Consider the following 18,949-nt stretch of genomic DNA (forward strand, 5'->3'; position numbering starts at 1 on the left):
TTGGACCCAGGAAAGTCCCCGGGCCGTCACTGTAGAGATACAGGCTTGGAAACGAGTAAACTCCCTGGGCGGGAGAGTCCGTTGGGCTGAGACGCGTGTGGAGCCTTGTGACCCCCGTCCGGAAGTACCTTGGCCGAAAAACAGTTATTCACTTGGTCCACTGAGACTAACAGAACGGGGCTTATGATCCGCGGTGTTCTTCTTTTTGGCCCAGCAAGTGTTGTTCGTTTCATAGTATTGTTTTCCCGACACCAAACTGGGGTCCTCAAATGCGAGAATTCTTCGTTGTTTTGCCCTCTTTTTAACCCCTAAATTGTGGTTAGCTTTGTTGTTCTCTATGTCTGTTTGCCAAATTTATTTTGGATTAAGGATATAGGGATTCATATATTTTTCTTCGTTTTACAATTTCATATTTAAATCTCACATATTAGTTTCCAACTTAGTTTGTTAATTTCCATCCTTTAGCATTGGATCGTACATTTATTTTGAGCACAATATTTTTAGTTTGTGACAGGGATTAGGCAAGATTCGATTCAATAAAACAAACTGCTAATCCGGGTATAGAAATATAAGAAGCCGTAAAACAAAAGAAAAAAAAAAACTTTAAGTTAAACGGGAAAATTGTTTTAGCTTATCTCTCCCTTTTTAACTTTCCGAATAAACTTTTAAGTTGTAGTTTTGTCTAAAATTATTACGTCAATGCACATAAACGTATCAGAAAGCAAAAGAATTGAAAGAATAATGAGTGGAAAGACCCAAAAAAAAAAAGAACTACATATAGTAAATATCCACAAATTCAATAGTTACGAACTTTTGAGCATCTTTCTGAGAACACAACAACAATCATCGCCGATCGAACTCCCAAAGATGTTCAACCGACATCAGGCACTGAAAGGCAGGAAACAAGGAAAAGGTCACATTATGAAATTCCGGGAACCATGTCAAATAAATGCCAACCATCAAGTCGCACATTTGCAAAATGTCAAAATAATCTCAACCGATCAAAAATAAATAAATTAAAAATTGATTCTTTTGCTGTATAGTATTAAAAATGCAAACAAAAGAAAACGGCCCACTACAATTAGCATTCCACCCAAAAAACAAAAAATGATATACATGGAGATGCTAACTGTACTGATTATGTACCAGTGATCTCCCTATCCATTTTCATTCTCTTAGCGCTTTGTGAATCTGGCATTCCATTAACCCTCTGCTGGGGTGATGATTCATCATGTTGATATGCACAGTTCGCTCCATTCCGACATCCCCTCGAACTGTTAAAATACATACAAGGCTTCATTATTTTGGGTTTCATATCTCTGGATTTCGGGTTATTTAAGGGTTCTCTGGCCGAGAGCAAGTGAGTGTTGCTGCGGTTGTTGTAATGCAGCATTGGTTCTTGTCTATCTCCTCCATGTTGCTGGATCAGGCTCTTATAGTAGTTAATATCCTTTGCAACAGGAGCCCCTACAGATGGAGATGGAGCTGAGACAACATCAGGCACTGGCGGCCGCATATTGGAAATAGGTGCAATCCGACTCGGAGGGTAGAAGACCCCACCAGAAGCAGCTGTAACAGGGGGTGGAACAACTTCTGGTCTGCTCATGTGGGCTAAAGACCGATCTGTTCTACTAATAGAAATCTGAGACTGATCAGATAAACTTATTCCTGGTGTCATTGGCCTGGGCCTATTTGGCATGCTAGGGCCTGGTATACTCTGTGTGGTGGTTGATGCAATATTTGGAATCGCAGTGGCTGGCACATTCTGCATGCTTGCAACAGGCATTCGAGTACTGATAGATGCCACATGCTGCATATTAGTTGGCACATTCTGCATGCTGGTCGCTGGCATGGTTTGTGTACTAGTGGAGGATCCATGGTTCTTGACCAATTGTTCAACCATTTTTGGGTCACTCAGAATTTTGATGAGCAAGTCGCGGTCAATCATATTTCCTTGATTGGTGTTGGTCATTACCGCACTCAAGGCAGCATGTGCAGCTGCTACAACATCAAGATCCACTCCAGTGATTACCTCAGTTGCAGGGGCTCTCTGGGGATGATTAATTGTCACATGAGATGAGGAAGCTCCAGGTGTCAAGGGCTGGGACTGTAAGCTGAGGGGAAGAGTGTTCATTGTCACAGAATCAAATAATGCATTTGTAGGTGCAGGTGCATCTTCATCTTCAATAGGAGTGATGGGAATAAGAGTAACTGGTTCATCAGAAGAGATTTCTGCACCCGCATCAGTAGAAGGACTGCATGGAAATAGATGTAATTTGAGGAAAAACCATACATGCTAATAAGTCTCAAAACACATCCAAATATAAAGCACCTAGTAAGAAAGAAAACCCACTCTGGAGGAATAGCAGATGGTCGTGGATAAATTGCCTCAAGCACTGTGTTCTCCCGCCTATTTTCACGCTCAACTTCTACACTTTCTTCTCCGGCAACCACTCTCCAAGCATCATCCAATACAAACTGCCAAATCCAAAGGAACAAACAGAATGTTACAACAAGGAACGGGTTCTGCAACCCAAATTACATGATCGTGCACCTGCAAATTGGCTTCAATTAGTATACTTTATCATGCACTTTAAGAGACAGTTCACATCACTACAAAGAGTGATTTCCAAGAAAATTTTCTTTCTCCACAAAGATGTACAGAACTTTAAGCTTGGAATCTTACGAGCAACTTTGTTTTGCATACATATGACTTTATGCTAAATTGAAAACCAAAGTGGAAACAAACTCACACAATCTAAACGAATATAAATTCAGTGGGAAACTCGTGAGACAATTAGTTATCGTCCTACCCTGTAATTCAGGAAATATCCAAAACCTAAATGAAAATCTGTTATTTCACCCCATGTGACATCCTCTACTCCATAAAACACAAACTAAAACTGCAGATTTTCAACTCCATGCAAGTATACAACTCCAAATTACACCCAAAAATAATTTTAAAATAAAATAGTAGCACCATAAGTCATCTTTGTTTCTACTCAATCATATTTTGATCACAAATTTGATTAAAAATCATCCTCTTTCCCAATGTTATTCTTCCTTTCCCCATACATGGAAAGAATGGCTCGAGTTTAAAGAGAAATATAAACGCTACAAATTCAGTGGAAAAAATCTCTTACTCTAGGAGGGCATTTCCATTTGATAAGAGGTATTTGGGGTGATTTATTCCAAAGTAGATTTGCAGGCTGAGTTCCTTCGAAGCCTGGTGGTAAATTGTCATCAGACACTAAGGAATTTGAGTTTGATGACCATGATGTCTTTGCTTGGAGGTGATCCTGACACCCAAACCCAACTTGTGCAGGAGTCTCTTCCGATAAAAACAGTCTTACCTATTAAAAGAAATACATGAATCCATCAAACACAAATATAAATCAATCATATAAGTTTGTAAGTACCACATTATCAAGAAAGGGGCAAGCAGATAAAATACTCCCGTGAAAATTTTGATAGTGTATCCATTAAAGCATGCAAACAATAAAGCAATAAAAGAATGAAAAGACACACAACTTCCAGAATAACCAGATAAAGTTACAAAAGAATATGAACAACCAAGTAAAGAAATTTAAAGCAGAAAACTTGACAGACAAATTGTCTAGTTAGAACTACTACAAAAAGCAGATTGCCAGCAAAAGCAATTTCCACATTAAACCACACTTCCCAAGTTCCAAAACACTTCAGTAGCTCCAATCGATTTTGGCCTTAGAATACTTTCACCCCACTTGTCTCCCTCTCTCCCCTCCCTCCACAAATTGCCACAATCCAAACCAACTCATCCCAGATGCAAAAACACAGATGAGCATGACTGCTTCTCAAGAAAGTGGTAGCATCCTTGCATCCACTTGTCTAACCTCATTCACCAGTGACAAGGCAGCTTATCTGTGACCAGCTTTGGAAGCATGTGTGGAACCGTATTGTCCAAAGCACAACAAAATTTTGAACATTGGCAACCCTGTGCTGCACATACTACACAGTTCTTGATGCTCAGATGCACAATGAAGTCTGGAGACTGTCATAGAAAAGTAAAGGACTAGATGAATATGACAAAATAGAAAATACGTGTCTTCTTTGAACTGAAAACCCAAATTTTCATTTTAAAGCAGCGAGATGATATAAACCTCTTGACCAAGACAGATATGGCCCTGATGCACTCAACCATCGCTCACTTTCTTTCAAGATTCTGAAAATCAAGAACTATAGATGGTATCAACAATATCAGATGCTATACACTACTTGAATGCTGATGCGCTTGTCACGGGGAAAAGTTAATAGAGTTCAATGTCTACCAATGTCTAGGATTACATCTTTTGCAGATTGTTCACTCCTTCCCAAGTATCATTTTGGAAAATCCCCCTATTGAAGTATTCTATACTAATCATCCACAGTTGTTTAAGCATGGACATAAGTTAACATGCCAAGTCAAGCTCCTTCTAGTCGCCAGTTCAGCACAGTTCATTCTTCCTACTGTTTGAATTTTTATTTTTATTTTTTGGTGCAAACCTCTTCAACCCACCAAGAAATTAGTACATCCGAACATAATATTGACCCGTCACTGTACCACTGCCCTCAAACCCCAAATTCAGTGTCATGTGCGGACAAACCATCTTATCTTAATCAAAAGGCTGGTATGCTTATGGTTGTAATATATTCTTGTCTGATATTCCAGAAACACCCTGCTCCATACTATTATCATCATCACATGTCAGGAGAGATTAAGTATCTTTAAAGTCCATGATAAAAAGTTTAACCTCCACTTCTAGCTTTTTGTATAGATTACTCATGAATAATGCACAAAATCATGTTCTATCATACAAAAGTTCAAAATAAGCAGACATTGACCTTGGAATTCCCTAAACTTTGACTACTACCCAACTACCAGCCACAAACTGAAGTAACTCCAGCATATGCATTTTCTCATACCCTAGCCTTTGCTCATATTTCCTACTTGCACAGCCTCTTGCCCATTTCAAGACCCATAATACAACAACACTTGCAGCAAACATGCCTGACCTAAACCAATCTTTCAAAGTTATTTGTGCAATAGTTACCAACTGAAAGTCACCAAAACGCTTGAGGTAATCCAGTCTCTCAGAGTATCTCTGCAATGGTACTTCATTGAAACACAAATAAGTTAAAAGTTTTCTTAAGCTTAGAGAAGAATATGAAGGCTTTGTTTCTCCTGAATAGTCATTTATACTATATAAGCTGGCAAAACTTCCACCTATATTCTTATTCCACCCTGTTATGTAATCTCATGCTCGAAAAAGAAGGCATAGCACTAAAGCCCTTTCAAGATTTAAGTTAATTACTTCTCCAGGTTATTATAAATAAAACACTTCTCTTCATTCACAGGTCACAGCATTCAGAAACTTGTAGGAAAAATGCCATAGAATCTTTCAGTTGATTCAATTATCACCTTTTAAATGACCAAAAGCATGAGCTTAGCACCCAAAGAAACATCTAATTTAGTCTTTCCTATTAGTTGGGGAAACAAGTTTGGTGTAAGAATTTCACGTTGTGAGTGTCATCAACCTTTACAAAGTCACAGTCGAAAAGGATACAATCTTCTTTGTAAAGTGTTTGAAGTTACTATAGACTTGTTAGCAGCAATCTTGCCTCAGGATATTAATCCAGAATTTATATAAGTGAAGGCAATTTACCAATCAAACTAACTCTATTCATTATAAGCATTTTGAAATCACACTAACCTAAGTTAGATCGATTAAAGTCAAATTCAGCATCATGCCTTTAACTATTATAAACATTTTCTACTTCCAAACTACCAAACACTTGAAATACTATCCAAATTAAGTTCAATGGACTTCAATTTCAAATAATATCACCATTTAGATCATTGGAATTCCCAATTGAAATTTATAGATAGTAAAAAGATTGTTCCTTTTCTTCAAACTACATTCTTTCTCTAGCTTTAGTTTCCGAATTTGAACTTGGCAAAGCCAAAGGGTTGAAAAACATTTTCATTTCATTAGCAACTCCAGTACAAAAATAAAAAGGAAAATATCCAATTCGGTTTCACTTACTAACCACATCCAAACAGAACAAGATACAAACTTTACTGATATACTTACAAGAATAAAATATTTTTTTGTACAATATCCGCAGCCCACGCTAATTTTTTTACCCGGTTTATTTAGATTAAACCTCTCCAAAATGAAAAGAAGAAACCCAATCTCTCAATCAACATTGATAATGGGAGTTGTCTTTTATCCCCAATTGTTTAAAAAGAAAATAATCAATATGCATGGAAAAAATTAAGGATTTTTAACAAAAAACATATATGTTTACCTGACAAAGATTATCATCGGAAGGCCATCTAACCCTTTTTGATTTCTGCGATCCTCCCATTATTACATATGACAATATAGTACCAATCAAAAAGTTATCTTAACTACCCAAACTCTATTGGGGGATTTATTATCAATTGGCTTTTTCAAAACCCTTAAAAACCCCTAATTCTTTTACTAACCAATCCACAAAAACAAAACAGGCCGATGTTTGTAAGGAGACCGATTATTCTTCTCGATATATACACATCAATACAAAACCTGCATGTAAACTTATCGAAGAGGGATATGTAAATGGGCGAAGAGGAGAGAGATCGATCCAAGGCAACCCTAAAATAGGAACCCTAGATCCTTTGCCTTTATTAAGTTTTTATTTTGTTTTTGCCTCTCTTGTTTTTTATTTTCTTTTTCTACAACAATTTCGTTGGAACCTGCCAGAGGGCCCCAGTCCAGCGCGTGAAATTAACGTGACTGGGACCGTCACCTGCCTTCTTTTATAGACAGAGTGTGGGACTCACTCAACACTCTGTTTTTTTTTCTGGTTTTGGATTTTGGTTTTAGATTCCCTACTTTACGGCAGAAGCCAAAACGACGACGGTTCCTGATTTTGAACATTGCGTACTATCAACGTACGATTGACCGTAACGCCTCCTCAGATTGGAAGTCTCGATGCTTGAATTCTTGAAACTCCGTCCCATTTGTCTAATATATAAATTATTCAAATCTTTTTTCAAACTGTAATTTTGGATTTGCCTGTTTTTTTCTTTTCATATGATTATAGCTGTGCAGATTTTTCTATTACGAAAAATAAAACTGCAGCCAAATGACATGAATTGTCATCATTAAACAATTTAAATTTTTTATTTTGGCTAATAATTAATTTTCTTCAATCAATTCAAAAATATACACCTTTAGTCAGTCAACCATACAAACGCATATTTTTTTAGTGATTTAACTTTCTGTCTAGAAATTATATGTTTTTATTATTTATTTTTTTTACCACCTCACTAAATAAAAGAGTGAAGTGGACCAAAACAGGAATTTTATATTAATTTGGTAACCATTTACTTCATCATTTGCTCTATTAGTATGTATATTAGTAAATTAGAAAAAGCCCTAAGATGTAAGAAGGCAGCTTCGGCCCAAAAAGAGAATCTGTATAAGCGGCTAGTTAGCACACCCTTGCCCAGCACCGGTTCCATTTGAAGTCCAAACTTAGTTCCGCGCAGTCCAACGGGCAATTCTCTTGGCAAATGCTGGGCTATTCAGCCCGTTTTATCTATAATACCACGTAATAGTGGTCGATCCGAATTCTTTTTTTTAGTATTTTTAATCGTGTTCTTACTGTTGACCTTTTCTTTTCTTTTTTATTTTTAATCGGATTTGGAAGATTCGTGAATTGTCGAGTAGGATTTGTTGTAAACAATAAACAATGCTGATTTGGAAGAGAATCTGTAAACTCAGTCATTTTTGGTGCAAAGAGAACAAAATGTGTGAACGCTCTAAACTAAACTAGTTTGATTTTGGAGTTAGGTCCTACTGCGTCACCACACCTGTAAAATTTTGATTACGTGGTTATCGTTAGTTTCAAATGTTGGTGGTTCTTATCCTGGATTAGGGGTCCACTGAAGTGTATGTTAATATCACTTGGCACTCATAAAATTTTAAAAATATTATTATTAATTTCTCCTAAAATCATACCTTTTGTAACAATCTCATCCTTGTATCATTAAAATATTCTTATAAATATTTAATAAGAGAGATATTTTCTCCTAATTCTCCTTTTTTGTTTTGTCTTATATTAAATTTTCTACCAATTTGATTATAATAAAATATTTATATATTTTACTTAAAAATTTCTCTTTATTAATGTTTTGCCTAAAAATTGTTAAAATAGCAAAGATAATTTTGTCAGTTTATATGCTCTGATAGTAATCAATGGTCTTTCTACCCAAAAAAAAATCAATGGTCCCATCTATAAATTGTAAAATGAAAGTTAAGTGATATTTCTAAAACTTTAAGAATGCCAAATGACATTATCATAAATCTTAAGAAGGGTTTCTAAAATTATTTTCTAGTAAAAAGTATACCTTCTTACAAATTCAATTGGCAAAAATATACACTCAATAGTTAAAAATGGTCGATAAAGTTAACCAATTATATAATTTGAGGATCATTCATTTTTTGCCCTCCATTTTTTGTGCATATCGTTCAACTTCACTCAAACTCAAGACAAGGCCCTTCTTTTCAAAATTGAACTACCACTAAAAAGGGAAACACTCATAGCCAGAAATTACTTTAGTCATTTGTGAAAAACATTTTCTTGGTACATATGGCCCAACTGTGACATTTTTTTTACATTTGGTTTGTTTGGATAGAGAATTATTTGGAATAATTACTGCAGCACTTTTTGTGATGTGATGTATGTGAGATAAAAAGTTGATTGAAAATATAAAAAAATGAATTGAGAAATACGTTTATGATGCAAGCGAAGTATTATTTAGAATAATATGTGTTGAGAAATGTGTTTTAATGAAATAAAAGATCTCGAATCTAGAGCCCCTCCTTTCAAACCCCTCGACCCATTCCTCCCCCCATCCAACTGTAGCTTAAACTCAAACACTCTCAACAGGAAATTACTTTAATAATCTTTTTTTAAAAACGAATTCTTGGCATGCATTGGCCGACTGTAGCTTAAACTCGAGACCTCTCAGCCCAGAGATGACACTGTTCCACAGAGGGAAACTCCTTGGTAATTTCATCGTTTGATTCCAGCAGAACCATCATATACATGGTCCTTATCGTCCTCCCGTTAAAAGTCCGACCAAACAACTTCTGCAGTGCTTTAGGAATATTTTGGTGCCGAAGTAGTCAACATGATTCGGGCATACAACCGGATCATGACTTAAAAACTTAGCCAAGCAGCCATTTCTTTTAATTATATATTGCCCCACACAAAATCGTGTCAAGATGCAGTGATCAATCACAAATTACAGCAAAGCATACAGGCAAACCTTACCACGAATCTTCACTAGGCAAAGCAGGGGAAAATAAACAAAGGAAGAAATTAAGAGCAATTTGTTAATTTACATGAAATTTGTCTCTTCACATCTCTCCGCCTCTGAAAAGTATGAGCCTGAGGTACCAGTTTTAGTATGAATCATAAAGAGCAAAATGCCAGAAATCACCAGCAGATAGATGGCCAGTCCTGTAAATTGGTCAAATCCGCCCAAATAAACCTTCAAGGAATCTTGAGCATCATTTGCATTGTGTCATCGATATGTTCATCTTCGCCACTTCCTCTCTGGAAAAAAAGTAAAATCTCATTGTGAACAAAAAGATACAAGGCTACAAGCCAAACATCAACCGCATACAAATAAAAAACCACAGACAATATTAAAATAATAAATTTTTTTTTAAAAAAAAGAAGAAAAAGAAAAAGCCAACACTGGATGAAACACATAATAATGATTACACATGAAATCAACTTGTCAACAAGCTCTCTGTAGAGCTAAAAAAACCAAAATACCTTGAGGAGAATGAGTTCCATTTCCCTTGGCAGCCTGCTGTGCCTGAGACAGAGACCGCTGGACACGAGGTGACCCCTGTCTTGTGTTTGAACCAGATAGGGATTGTCTTTTTTTAATGTACACATCCTTGTACTGCATATCAGGACTTGATCTTGGAGAGTTATTAGCAAGAGCTTTGGCTCTTGCTGATTCTGTTGCTTGCATATAACTCGGCAGAGAGTTGCTACTACTACTTTCCCTTGGTTCTTGATCACCATGATCAGTTTTAGCTGTCCCAAAGGAGTCGCGCCGCTTCCCTGCTTTGTGCTCCCTCGATAAATGCTCTGAGCTACTTCTTGCACCATTATCTTCATTAGGTTCCAATTGGGATTCTTTACCAGTAGATACAGGTCCATGTTTATGTTTGGTACCATGCTTCCCACTCCTGATTCTCTTGGGCTTCACTGACACCTGACTAGAAGGTGTTCCATGGGATTCAGGGATTGTTACATGGCTTCTTGGAGAAGCTTCAGGTGAAGATTTAGACACTGGATGGCTTGACTCAGATTCCATCTCCACAAGCACACCAGTGGCAATAGAATCTGGCTTCTCCTCTATCTCAGACGATTCAACAGTCACTATGGAGCTCACATGCTCGGATTCAACAGCAGTACTGCTCTCCTGTTTCTCTGGCTGACTCGAATTTGAGTGTGATACATCTCTCTCGGAGAGTATGGACTCAACCTTTTCATCAACTTCCAAGTTTAGACTGCTCTTAGGATTTTCAGTGCCGTACTCCGAACTTTTGGTTTCCTTCTCAAAATCAACCACTCCAACCTCAGACCTATCCGGAGAATCAAGTGTGGAAGAAATAGAAAGTTCAGTCCCACATTCAGAGCCACCAACTTGAATTCCAGAAGTTTGGGGAATAGAACTTTCAGCATGATCAATTTCCCTGGCACCAAATGCATGATTTGTGCCAGGTGAAACAGCATCCATAGAATAATCTACACCAGCATCTTGATTGGACAAACCAACTGATTTTCCTAAATTGGCAGCTGAACTAAGTTCTTCAAACTTCGATTGAACTGCAATAAATGCAGGATTTGATGCCTTTCTTGATACGAATGAAGATTTCTTTCCATCAATTTCAGAACCTTCAGGTGCAGTTCTCTCGGACACGTCCACATGCTGCCTGTGTTCCATTTCAGATTGATCATGAAATGAATCAGGCTCAGCTTTGCAAACATCAGATGCTCTATGATGATCAGATAGAGATTCTAATGTGTTATTGCTCAAATTTGCTTGTTCAACATTTTGAGGATCGGACTGCTTGTGACTCACTGAAGATACGGTTGGCCTGCATTCTTGAAAGTTGTAGCTGTCTGCATCATATGTGATGACATTATTATCAGCTTCGGAAGCCAGTGACAATGCTTCAGCACTAGTCTTGATGTCTCTTGATTGACAATTTTCTGGAGATGATACTGCAGTTTCTAGTTGGCAGTCTGCTTCCACGATGTCGTCCTTACCTTGTTGATCTTTAGCAAACTCTAATTTCTGTGACTGTCCATTTTCCACTGATGCAACGGACATCCAGCGCTCCAACCATTTCCAGGCTGAGTCCGACTTGGAAGGATCACACTTGATATTGATGGTTTTGGTCTTGGGTGTTGATTCCAGAAGCTTACGCCAAGAAGAGTAACAGAAAACAAGATACAATAGAATAAGATTCTCAACCATCCAATCTTAATAAGATTAAATAAAAGACATAGGAATCATAATAACTTCTTTTACCTGACGTGCAAATGCATTACTTAGCAACTTCTCTATGGAAGTATATGTGTATGGCTCAGTCCCCGTATTTTCTTTCTCCTGAACACAATGAAGAACATTTAGACAAGTATTTAAAAGACAACACAGTGAAATTTTGGATACAAAATTTCTCTTCCTCAAACTTTTCCATCAGGCAAGTCAGCCTGACAATAAGACATCTTCAAAGTACAATCCAGAAATAATACCAACAACCACAAATTGTCTAGATCACAATGAATTTTTCTAGAAAATCATTTTGCATACTATTTATACAAGACATAAAAAATTTAAAAAAAAAAACTTTACCCTTAATCCTCTTGTCCTAAATATGCAGGATGGACCAACAACTCATGCAGGTACTTGTCTAAAAGTCAATCAATGGAAACAGAAACAACCACCATGATAAACTTAACTCACGATGAAATTGTGAAAAGTGATAACTTGAGCTGAACTTTTACCATGAATGAACCGTGATTGTTAATTCCATTCTTTTCATCTAAATTTTCTTCAATGTTTGACCGTTTTAGAAGCAAGCGAGCACGGCGTTTTCGGACAAGCGCTTGCATTTTAACAATGGCTTTGACACATCGAAGGCTGCCCACAGCATGCCGCCTAACTATGTGTCCACGTACAGCAGCTTGCAACTTAATTATATTCTTATGCTTCAAAAACACTCTTTGAGCCTGGAACACAAGAAACACATAATAAAAATCTATTTTCATCTTAAGTTTAACAATCAATACGTTGAAAGCCTCACCAGATATCTCCTAACTGCAGATTGGATGACAATTACAATTGCTTCATCCAGGATGCTGGCAATTCCGTTCTCATCCTCGGCAGAAGCTATAGCTGATGATGATTTTGAATCCACAGGAATTTGCACCTCGTTTTTCTCCTCTGTCCATTGAGCAGCAGAGGTTTTATCTCGAATAGTAGAGCTAGCCTGCGTCTGCAAGCTGACAGCAGCAGTATCCGGATCAGTCTTGCTCACAAAAGGTGTTTCTGAGGTAACAGAGTTGCTCAGCACTCGATGTCTTGCAGATCTTTTCCGGAAACTCCACCTACTTCTATCACTTGAGCCCTTACTCTGTAAGCAGCAAAATCATCGGAAGTAGGGAGGAGGAAAAAGAATAAAACGAAGAGATAGCATACCAATGAGAAAAATGCAACTACTTGTTTAATCATGCACGTATTCGCACAGCAACGAGAAAAATGCGCAAGTGTGGAGAAAATTTATGTTAACAGCATACGCTAACAAAGACTCTAAAGGTGCAAGTTCCTAATTATCAATTGTGATCTTTTATCAGAAACAGAAAAAAGCTAGCTTCTTCCAAGAAGAATCACACTTGGTCAGGACTCACAATGCTCCGAAGAGCCCACAACACATGTTAATTTTGCTGACACACAACATATATCCATACTTTTGGAAGTTTCTTTCAAGACATTATCCTGCTGGAAGGTAGCTGCAAAAAGAAGACAGCAAAATGCATGATAAGCAATCAGTACATAATTAACCCATTTATTCAGAAGTTGAGAAGCCAGGAAACCACAACCATTTCAGTCAGATGACTTTGATGCTGGTTATAGGAAATAAAAGGTGGGTGGAAGTCACTAATAACCGCAGCGCACAATAAAAGTTCCTTCTGAAATTAATATAGAATACCCCCTAGACATAAACCGGATAAGATACTAGCAAACATTACACTCATGTTGTACAATTTCATCTACCCTCCAATTGACAGATGAAATAGCCATCAACCTGATTTTCAATTGATGGTTTACAAAATTGAATAATTAAACAAGCATTTAGCCACCCTGCTACCAAGACTCACAAGCAGCCATGACTATGGTGGACAATAAGCTCAGGCGCTCATCTTTTTCTTCACATGGGCAGACTCAGGGAGGAAACACAAGAAATGCTCTGTTTAGATGTAAATGAATTAACATATTTATGTAGATATTTGGCCTTAAAACCACTAGTAACTTCTAATAATGCTTGTGCAGCATCAGCCATGAACCTGACAGAGCAGCCTGTTATTTCTAATTTTGTTGTAGTTTGTAAGTAGATGAGAGAAACATGTTCTTTTCTTTAGAGTAAACTTAAATAATATGTCCAAAACTCAACATACATTAATTAGAATTACTTGCATGCATTTCATTGCTGGCAACACAAGTCACCTCAAGCATGTACGCCATATCCATGCTACTACATCTTGCAAAATATTGTTAGGCAATAAAATCTTGACAAAACTTGTTATGAGCAGAAAAATATGAATATCTCAATAATTTTGCAGAAAATAACAACGTAAAAATTGCCACTAGACAAGGTTCTTGCATTTCTTGTTCCCTCTTTTAGTAAGGCGCACCATAAGACGCATTGAACTACTGACTCATCCCAGGTTTTCAAAGTGATTGGTTCAATTCCACAAATTAAATTTAATAGATCGATAAGCAATAACCTAGAAGCATTGAACACACATCCTCAAACTTTTAAGAAAGGAACAATCTCACTAAATGACCACTATTTAAGACAAAGCAGAAACAACAAGAAGTATCTTCTCTGGATAGTCCATGTCAATCTAGCAATGGACTACACATTTAGAACTATGCATAGCTTCACAATCAAACTTCTGCACTGTAAAAGCTCCCTTACAGTGTCGCTGATAAATTTAAAGCTAAATCCGCAGCAATTCAGGACCAACAATATAGAACATCTTGATACTCCTCCGCTAGCAACTATAATCTGTTCTAATAGAAAGAAGCTAGTTGAAGGTTTGAAGAAAGACAAGATATCAGGTTCACAGTCTAAAATCTAACAAAAAGCAAGATAATTCCAGGTGGAAAGGAAAGGAATCAACGAGATAACTTCCTGTACACAGATAAATTTCCTTCTGAGACACGGATTCCCTTAATATTGCAAATCCTGTAGCACCATATATCCACGATGACTAATCACAAGCGAATTTCAGATTCAAATCCTAAACCCCAGCCCTCATTCCTCAATATCCTAATTGATTCAGTTATGCAATAAAATGAATCCATTTAGACTAAGCAAAGCCACTGGAAATCAAAAGTCATTCTACACACTTTTCGTCGATAAATGAAATGCAGAGGAAGAAGGACAAATAAAACTCGAAACAGTGGGATATGTAGGATTCTATCTTTCCAGAATCGAAGATCTACTTCTAATACCTCGTTGACATTCAGCATTTACCAATGCAATACACTATCAAAGGATCTTGGCAAAGTGAACAGTGACACCGAATTAAATCTTTTGAAGTAATAGACATAGCTAATTACTTCTGGGGAAACAACTAACAACATCGATTTCATACCTCGGCCGTGGCAGACTAATCGCATGAATTAAGATTCCCTAATGATACATATACTCAACCGGAGAAACCAACTAATTGCGTAATAATATGCTTTTTAGTATGAAATTAATAGTGCACTTGAATCTCTAAATTACATTTTTCGTTTCATCCCTAAACTTGCCGGGTAAACAAAAGTAAGATTTTAGTTAAACCTTAATCCATCTGAAATACGGCTCCAACTTCTGAATTTCCTAGCTCGCCAGTTCATTCACAATATTGGCATACCTCCATACCAATCCTCAGATATTACCTCAATCTCCACGTCTACTCGCAAAGATCCTTACTTTTCTCATCTCCAGAAAGAATGGAAAAATCACGACAGTTCCCCATCAGAAGTCAAAAACTTCATAACAAAACAGCGGAGGAATAACAAACCAAACCAGTAACCGAAGCATATACCTCAGGAGCTTGAAGATCATCTCTGTCGACGGAGTCATTGTTGCCGGCGCAACTGATGAGCTTGAAACATGAAGCTGTGCCAGATCTCACCATTCTATCGATCGATTTTCTCTAATGTCGTGATCTCACTCACGCAGTACACACACTTCTCACAGCCTCCAGCAGAGTAGTAGAACTGTTACTGCTTGGAGTCACTCTAAAGTTGGTCTTTGTTATGGGAAATTGTACCCAAGGCAGGACACACTGGGGGAGACGGGGGGGAGAGAGAGAGAGAGAGAGGAAGTTTTAGGAACGCCGGACCTCAACCCTCTCCTGAAATCCAGCTCAATATTGCTTCACGAGTCCGCCAAGGTCCTCGTTTTCTTTTCGTCTCTCTACATATATATCCGTTGAGATTTCAAAGCCAGAGATGAGTGACGAGTGAGATAAAAAGCAGTACTGTGTTTGGAAATCCGATTAACAAAAGTTGCCTGATCCATACTTTTACTAATTTTCCTTTTTCTTTGTTGTTTCTGAATTAAAAAACAATTATTGATTAGTATAAAATTGAAATATCGGGTAAAGCTTTTTTTTTTTTTTTTAAATCACGACAAATTGCTTGCTTTTTTTGCTTTATCTCGTGTCAACAGCGGACAAAGAATGTAAAGTACCATGCCTAGAGGTACTTGTGTTTCTTTATCCGTTACATGTGTTTTAGCGTTTACGCCGTAAAAAGTTTGATACTTGCCTTTTTCTCTCTCTACATTTTTCTTTTTTCTTTTTAAGTTTTTCGTGGATTACCTTATGTCCAAACAGACCAGTATTATGATATATTACACCACATAAATATTATTTTCGCACGGATATGATACCAACAAAAATTGGATGTGTTTGCATTGGCATTATTTGTAAAAAAATTATTTAATTGCATCACTAATACTTTTTTTTTTTTTTGAGAAGATACTTTAGAAAAAAAAAACACAAACTAATTTTTACTATCGGTATTTAAACAGGTAATCCTCGTATGTATCCAGTTTCCTTTTACCCTTTTCTTTTAACTAAGGGTGTGTTTTCACTTTTTTTTTTATATAGATTATTATGGTTAACTTTGAATTAAAAACTCAACGCGTTGCAAATGTATTCAAGTACATGTGCCTATTGGCGACAGATCCGTTTGGATTTGTTTTTCTTTTTTAAATTTCGTACAAATGTATACTATAATAATTTGACGTATGTGTGGTAAAATAGTGATTAAGAAATGTGTTTATGTAAAAAATTTTGTGTTAATAAACTACGATCCAAACGTTTTATTCTTGTTGGCTTTCCCGTTGAACTTTGCAAAAAGATATTTTAGCGGGTAAAAATTTGTCACATAGATTTATGGTAAAAAATCTTCTGCACATAGATTTATCACCCGCCCATAGAAAAACGCAAGAAATGCAACATATCGGTAAAATTTGTAGAAATGGTCAACGCAGAGCTTATATAGAAATTTCTTTAAAACTGGATTATGTTCTTAAAAATGTATTTTGCAGTCAACAGCTGACAATTTTGACCATGGGGGAAGGCGTCATCATGTAAGATTTCCTACCAAAAGAACATAAATATTTTAATACCGCGCTTTGTCATGAACCTTATTTTAAAAGAAAAGAGAAGCATGCAAAACGCTTGCAGCAATGAGATTACAATACATCATAGATGAGACCATTAACAAATATGGCATTTTTTCCTTACCTATTATTATGTTGCCCGAACGAGTTTGCCCCTTGCCAAAGCAGACTCCATGCAGCTGCCTATAATTTCTTTCTTCATGAACTAATAACCACGTATGGTACGGAATTTCTTATATCAGGTTGAAGCTTTCTTAACATGCATGGCCAGTTCCACGTAACAGCCACAAAATTCGTTCAAGTGTGATTTATGGTCATCTTTAACAGAAATACTTAGCTAAATGTTGTGCCCAGAATCTCGCGAAAATTTTAGGAAAATAACAAAGCAAACGGTTGGTAATATCCTTTGGGAAATGTTGTGTTTGGATAGGAAATTGTTTGGAACGTCTAGTGTAATGTCTTTTATGATATGATATATGTGAGATAAAAAGGTGGTTGAATAAATTCAAAAAGAAAAATTGATTGAAAAATGTGTTTATGGTACAAACAAATAAGCGTACAAAAACATGCAAATACATCTGATCCTCCATCTCTTTTTTTGGTTAATCATGCTCCAACTATCATTTTAATAACATAATTTTCATTTATAAGACTATACGATAAAATAGAGCGTGAGAGAGCACGGATAATAAAAAATGGAGTGTAAATTACATTTTCCTACCTTTTCTACAATGCATAATTGTATTCAAACAAAGCACGTCAAGTTAGTGAACTAAAACGGAAGTACATTATTATTATTATTATTATTATGATTCTTATCATGAAGGAAACAGCCTAATTAGATTAGCTTACGGAAGTACACATGGACATGATTGCATTCTATGATAGATGGAAAGAGAATTTCTTCTTTGTTCTTGATTTTTGTGCATCATACAAATGCTCAAATACAATACCGGGTTTGCCAAATGCTCGGGAAATAAAATGATGAATTGGCTGCATAAACAAGCATCGTCGACAACTTTTAGCACTACAAGAATGAGCCTTTGACCCCACAGGAAGGATAAGATCACCACACCATAATCAATCTTCAAACTGCCATTAATTGGCCAAGTAATTGACTGCAGTTGCAATCATCTCCCCCCCCCCCCCCACCCGAATAGTTGTTACCACTTCAACTTAAAAGCCGGGTCATTGCTAATTATGTCGGATTAATTGGTTAATCAACTGAACCAGCATGATTATCCAATGGACCGTAATCTGATGCCATTATTACCCATGATGTTTGGTCATAATCCTGCATGATTAGAGTGAATAAAGCAAGCGCGAGAAGAAGAGGAAGATGGTGACTCGTAATACATCACACGATAGACCTGCCGAGAAAGTCAAAATGATAGCGAATCATAGAGCAGAACCGCGGCGGGGGTTGGGGCCCAGAGTGGGACCATTCATGCGAGCGGATGGGAATCATGACCTCCGGGACAGGTAACCATCAGGATTTGGAGGAGTAGTAATTTATTTAATTAAACGGTAACGTTAAACAGGGTAAACGGAGGTTATGGTGTGATGCACTATCCTTTTAGTTTGACAAACACCAAGCAACTGAAAATTGGATCGAGTGCTCCGAATTTGAATGTAGCTTTTCTTAATCGAATTTATTTTGGGGTAACTAAAATTTCCATAATAATTTTCAATCTTTCTATGATTGTCAACAAATTGTTAGATGATAGCGTTCGAAATAAGTTTTTTTTTTTTTTTTGAAAAAAACGGTTGCTATTTAGTTCAGATAAATACATATTAGTTTATAGTTCGACCTTAAGTATGATCAGTAAAATAAGATGTAAAAATGAAATAATGGCCTATATAACTTTAATTTTATTCTTTTTTAGTTGTTATAGATTTTAATTTGATTAATAATAGTTTATAAATTTAAATATTTT

General features: G+C 36.7%; 2 protein-coding genes across 2 annotated transcripts; both read right to left on the bottom strand.

Annotated features, from left to right (window-relative positions):
- Positions 1-988: 988 nt before the first annotated feature.
- LOC140015289 (zinc finger CCCH domain-containing protein 6) lies at positions 989-6,794 on the bottom strand. Its single transcript, XM_072067310.1, has 4 exons — positions 6,328-6,794; positions 3,144-3,353; positions 2,354-2,478; positions 989-2,255 (listed from the first exon to the last, which is right to left on the bottom strand). Exons 1-4 carry the CDS (start codon positions 6,385-6,387, stop codon positions 1,139-1,141), a joined length of 1,512 nt encoding a protein of 503 aa, XP_071923411.1. The 5' UTR covers positions 6,388-6,794; the 3' UTR covers positions 989-1,138.
- A 2,433-nt stretch (positions 6,795-9,227) lies between these two features.
- LOC113712124 (protein IQ-DOMAIN 32) lies at positions 9,228-15,811 on the bottom strand. The gene is made up of 6 exons (XM_027235414.2): positions 15,424-15,811; positions 12,408-12,737; positions 12,109-12,333; positions 11,633-11,710; positions 9,856-11,521; positions 9,228-9,630 (listed from the first exon to the last, which is right to left on the bottom strand). Exons 1-6 carry the CDS (start codon positions 15,514-15,516, stop codon positions 9,611-9,613), a joined length of 2,412 nt encoding a protein of 803 aa, XP_027091215.1. The 5' UTR covers positions 15,517-15,811; the 3' UTR covers positions 9,228-9,610.
- Positions 15,812-18,949: the final 3,138 nt, after the last annotated feature.

This window comes from Coffea arabica, chromosome 10e (genome assembly GCF_036785885.1).
Source record: "Coffea arabica cultivar ET-39 chromosome 10e, Coffea Arabica ET-39 HiFi, whole genome shotgun sequence".
NCBI classification, from domain to species: domain Eukaryota; kingdom Viridiplantae; phylum Streptophyta; class Magnoliopsida; order Gentianales; family Rubiaceae; genus Coffea; species Coffea arabica.

Bases quoted from the DNA above. Each gene is read 5' to 3' on its own strand.
- LOC140015289 (XM_072067310.1), bottom strand. From the start codon at position 6,387: ATGGGAGGATCGCAGAAATCAAAAAGGGTTAGATGGCCTTCCGATGAT. The intron at 2,479-3,143 runs GTAAGAGATTTT...TGGATTTGGCAG, and splicing joins AATGGAAATGCCCTCCTAGA to TTTGTATTGGATGATGCTTG. The intron at 2,256-2,353 runs GTGGGTTTTCTT...ATTTCCATGCAG, and splicing joins CCATCTGCTATTCCTCCAGA to TCCTTCTACTGATGCGGGTG.
- LOC113712124 (XM_027235414.2), bottom strand. From the start codon at position 15,516: ATGGTGAGATCTGGCACAGCTTCATGTTTCAAGCTCATCAGTTGCGCC. The intron at 12,334-12,407 runs GTGAGGCTTTCA...CTTGTGTTCCAG, and splicing joins CTGCAGTTAGGAGATATCTG to GCTCAAAGAGTGTTTTTGAA. The intron at 11,711-12,108 runs GTAAAAGTTCAG...CATTGTGTTCAG, and splicing joins ACAATCACGGTTCATTCATG to GAGAAAGAAAATACGGGGAC.